Source organism: Dipodomys ordii, unplaced genomic scaffold (genome assembly GCF_000151885.1).
Source record: "Dipodomys ordii isolate 6190 unplaced genomic scaffold, Dord_2.0 Scaffold70, whole genome shotgun sequence".
In the NCBI taxonomy this organism is placed as follows: domain Eukaryota; kingdom Metazoa; phylum Chordata; class Mammalia; order Rodentia; family Heteromyidae; genus Dipodomys; species Dipodomys ordii.
In genome coordinates, this window is record NW_012267286.1 from 870,184 (window position 1) to 874,983 (window position 4,800).

General features: G+C 46.5%; 1 protein-coding gene across 1 annotated transcript in view; it reads left to right on the forward strand.

The window, feature by feature from the left end:
- The first annotated feature begins 4,324 nt into the window (after nt 1–4,324).
- Prss12 (protease, serine, 12 (neurotrypsin, motopsin)) overlaps nt 4,325–4,800 on the forward strand; it is a 74,221-nt gene continuing 73,745 nt past the window's right edge. Inside the window, 1 exon segment of the mRNA XM_013023734.1 lies at nt 4,325–4,764. Within this exon segment, the coding sequence (XP_012879188.1) occupies nt 4,325–4,764 (440 nt within the window).

The window sequence follows — 4,800 nt, forward strand, 5'->3', positions numbered from 1 at the left end:
GTGAAACTTGGTATTCTTTGTGGTATAAAAGCATATAAGTCATTTAAAGTATCTGATTTTGAGCCTGACATGAAAGCATAGACTTGTAATTGTAGCACTTGGGAAGCAGAGGCAGGAGGATCCGGGGTTCAAGGCTAGTTTAGGCTGCATTGAAGTGTCTGAGTTTGAGATCAGCTTGGGTTTTACAGTAAGAACTAAAAAAAAATTAAAACTCTGGATTTGAATTGAGGGTTATTTTATGTGCAGCCCAAAGCTTTGTAACGCAACAAAAGTTAGTGATCTAGAAATTTTTAGATAAGCTGCTGATTTGTTCTTAAGCCATGCTTGAAATTCTGGTTCTAAAATGATTTTGTCCTAAATACAATGTATCTGGATTGCATATCCAGCTTGCAGACTGCTGATTTGTATGTTTTATTTATTGTTGTTTGTTTTTGTAGATATGATACCATAAAACTTTCAAAAGACAAGGGTGCAGCCAATAATTCAAGGGTAACACATGCCTATAATCCTAGCTATTCAGGAGGCTGAGAATCTCAGGATGTTGGTTTGAAGCCAGCCAAGGTAGAAAAGTCCCTGTAAAACTCGGATCTCCAATTAACCACTCAAAAACCAGAAGTGGAGCTATGGCTCAAGTAGTAGAACACTAGCCTTAAGCAAAAAGAGCTCAGAGACAGTGCTCAGGCCTGCGTTTAAGCCCCAACATTGACACTTTTCCTCCCCCAAATAAGTCAAGGGGTCATTAACATTTTGCCAGAAAATGTCACTCTTCAATGACTGTGGCCATTCACTTTAGGGTCAACCACTGGGATGCACAGTTGTTTCTATCTAAAGAGTTACAATGAAGAGAACTCTGGAACAATGTGATTGTTGTGAAACTGTATCCATATGTTGTAAGGTGAAAAAAATGGAGAAGCCACATTTTGAGAGGCAGAATCTTGGAGTCTTTATTAAAAGGCCGGTGACTGTATGGTGGACTCTTGTCTCAACAATCAGCAGCCAGCAAATATACTTAACACTGTTAGGAAACTGGACCATGATGGCCGGAGAGGAAAGAAAGAACAAAACTAATACCAACAAACCAGTTCAGCTCCAACAGAGAGCTGAATTGAGAAGCCTTAGTGACCAGGGAAGAGACAGGGGACGGGAGACAGGACACATACATGGAGACATGTGCCATGGCATAAAGCTGCCTGAAGTGGTCCCAGCCAAAATAGGGTCAGGTTAGGGGGAGGGTCACTGGAAACTCCCATTCCCACGCACTGGACTGACAGGTTTAGTAATCTATCAGCCAAAGTGCACAGCCCAGCCTCCAGGGATTCAGCCATGCTTCATCTTCCCCCACCATAAAGACAAGATGCCAGACTCCACCATCCACTATGTGGCCAAGACGGGTCAAAGCCAGACCCGAATTCCCTATTTCAGTGTGTACTAGCATGTATTTTGAGAGCAGAATTTTGAGGAAATTTCACAGTTTGAACAGGGCTTTAAAGGATGTGAGGAGTTTTGTCAAGTCCACTGATGCAGTTTTTGAATTTTGATTTTATTATTATAAAGGAGTTGTACAAAGGAAGTTATACTTGCATATGGGTCATGAGTACCTTTATTTTTGGACAATGTCACCCCTTCCCTGGCTCGCTCCTAGTCTCTACCCACAAGCCGTATAGTTCACTTTCAACATAGTGTTTAGTGAGTACCACTGAAGTTGATGAATTTTTAGGTTACTTTGTGCTTATTGTATAAAGTCCATCTATTAGATGTACAATGTTATATGGTTACAATGAGAACATGACATTTGAAATATGGCCAACATTTCTCCATTACAATCTATACAGAGATATTGTTGTTAGTTCTATGAGCTACAGTTTATGTTTGTGTTTAATCAGAGAAACAATTCTAGTACATGGCACAAAAACTGAAAAATGGTAAGAAGAATGATGGTCTATTCTAGAAAAGCAGAACTCTGATAATTTTCTTTGTATGTGTAGACATTAGACATTTTCTCGGTGTCTAGCACCTGAAATAAAAGTTCTAATACTTACAAGTTTGTGAACTTGAATTGCCATCTCCTTATATTATATTATATTCAGAGATTATATTATATTATATTCAGAGAGGTTAGCAGTGATTCATGGGTATTGAAGAAGTTTCAATCTCTAAGTCCTGTCTCCATGTTTTCTATCTCCATTCTGTGAGTTCCCCAGGCAAATGCAAACTAGCAATAGCCTGGGCTTTGGCCCTGACTCTGAAATGGCTTCCTAGTTGTCAGGCCAAAACAGCAAGCTGTTTCTCTTCCTTTCACTGTGACCTCTCCTAAGTTTAGCTTTATTAATGGGTTTTAAGATTGCTCAGATGAGCTGAGCAAGCAGGGTGGCTCATGCCTGCCTGTAATCCTAGCTACTCAGGAGGCTGAGATCTGAGGATTGTGATTTGAAGTCAGCAGTGAAAGAAAGACAGTGATACTCTTATCTCCAATGAATCCCCCCAAAACCTGAAATGGAGCTGTGGCTCAAGTAGTAGAATGCTAGCCTTGAGTATAAAAGCTCATGGGCAGTGCCCAGGCTCTACCTTAAAGCCCTAGGCCAGGGACAGACACAGATAGACAGACAGACAGACAGACAGACACACACACACACACACACACACACACACACTCCTCAGATGAAGCAGGGGAAAACACACCGAATAAAATATGAACTGAGGGGGCTGGGAAGGTGGCTCAGTGGTAGAGTGCTTTCCTTGCATGCATGAGGCCCTGGGTTCGATTCCTCAGCACCACATAAGCAGAAAAAAGCTGGAAGTGGTGCTGCGGCTCAAGTGGTAGGGTGCTAGCCTTGAGCTGAAGAGCTGAGAGACAACACCCAGGCCCAGAGTTTAGCAAAACAAAAAGGTGAACTGAGGAGTTCATCCTCTATACTAATTCATTTACATCTTCCTCAATAAATGCTACCTGGAGTCAGTGCTTCCTGACCTCTCCCTCCATGTCAGCATTTGAAGAGGAAGAGGGGAGAAAGTAATCCTTCACATCCTTTAAAGACAAGAAGCAAATAAATGACAGGATTTTGAACCCAGGTCTGCTGGAGTCCACAGCTATTACCTTCCAATCAAATCAATTTGGAGGTAGACACAGTATCCCAGCTAGATGAAGTGGCTTTCTAACCTATAGGAAACTTCTGGCTCAGTGGAAGGGAACATTTTTTCAGAGAGTTTGGACTTCCTAGAGATGAAGTATGCTGGCTTCCTAGCTGGACTTTGCCCCTGATTAGTTTTCAAGGAATAGATGGAAGTCTACTTGTCAGCAAGTTCTGGAAAGGACTGCTGTATTTGACAGGAAGTTACAACTCCCAAGTCCTTTCAACAAGAATTCTGTGATTCCCAAGTCACTTGCAAGCAATCTGGTATTGCTTCTTTCCCCACTGTTTGCTTGTTCAATGTAGCCAAGGCCCACTTGCAAGGCTGAGGTTTGAAACGATCCATTATGCTTACCCAAACTCCCATGGTGAGTATTCCACTGGCTTTTCAGGGACATAACTTGTTGAGGGAAGAAAAGGCAATTAGGTATCATTCAAAGAGACCTACCAGGAAATCACATTACTGTCTTCTCCCTCTCCACCCAGCTGTGTGTGCACCTATGTGTTGGTACTGAGGATTGCACCCAGGGCTTGGGCACTGTTCTTGAGCTTTCCCCCCTCAAAACTAGCAGCACTTGAGCCATAGCTCCACCTCTGGCTTTTGGCTGGTTAACTGGAGAGAAAAGTCTCCTGGACTTTGCTTGGCCAGCTTCCAAGAGCCATCTTCAGATCTCAGCCTCTTTGAGTAGCTGGGATTACAAGCATGAGCCACTGATGCCTGGTATCAGATCAATTTAAAAGAAAAAAAAGATCTAAGCAAACATATGTTTTGGAGTTGGAAGGACTATAGTAAGTAAGAGCCAAGCCAACAGTAGCTACCAAACTACCCACGGGCAGAGTTCCACTTTCCTGTGGCAAAATACACGCAGAAGGTTAACTCGCGTCCCCTGCTCTGTAAAAAGCGAGGCAGGTGCTGGAAGGATGGACTTTTTGGATGGGATGGAGAGCAGGACGGATGGAGAGGAAATTTGGTATTAAGAGAGCCTCCCTCACCGAATCCCAATAATAACCACACACCTGGTGTGGTCCGGGGCAGCGGGTGGAGAGTGGGAGGCAGGAAGCAGAAAGGCTCAGGGCTCCTTTGCCAGGGTCGGTTCAGGAATTTAATATCAGCCCGTGTGGATGGAGGTCAGTGCTAAGCTGGCTCTGGGAGGGGATGCCAAGGTGGCTGAGTGAGACTCGGACTTGTCCTTGACATGCCCCCGTCCCCTCCACCTTCCCGATGGGCGCGGGGGAACTCTGGCAGAGGCGCGGGGAGGGCGTCGCACACTTCTCCAACTATTTCAAAACACAGAAAACAACACGCAGCCCGGGGGTGGAGGAGAGATGACCACTGGGCCCCGGGCCAGCCTGGGGCGCCGCCAGACGCCGGTGTTGCCCGCTGGCGAAGGGCAGAGGGCTCGTCCTCCGCCTGGGTACGCTCCGGCTCCGGCTCGGGCGCTGCACCGCAGCTGGCGCGGGGGATCGAGGCAGCCGGGCCTCGATCGGAGGTCGGGCTGGCGGTGACACCGCGCCCCGTGCCCGAGCTGGAGCCTCTGCCCGCCACCTGCACCCCAAGCCCGGCCACTCGCGGCCGCCCCGCCGCCCTCTCCTCGCGGGTCCTCCCCGCAGGGGGTCTCGGAGCGCTCGGGATCGCGTGGCCCCCGGTGGGTGGGAGGGGGCTGGGGTCCGC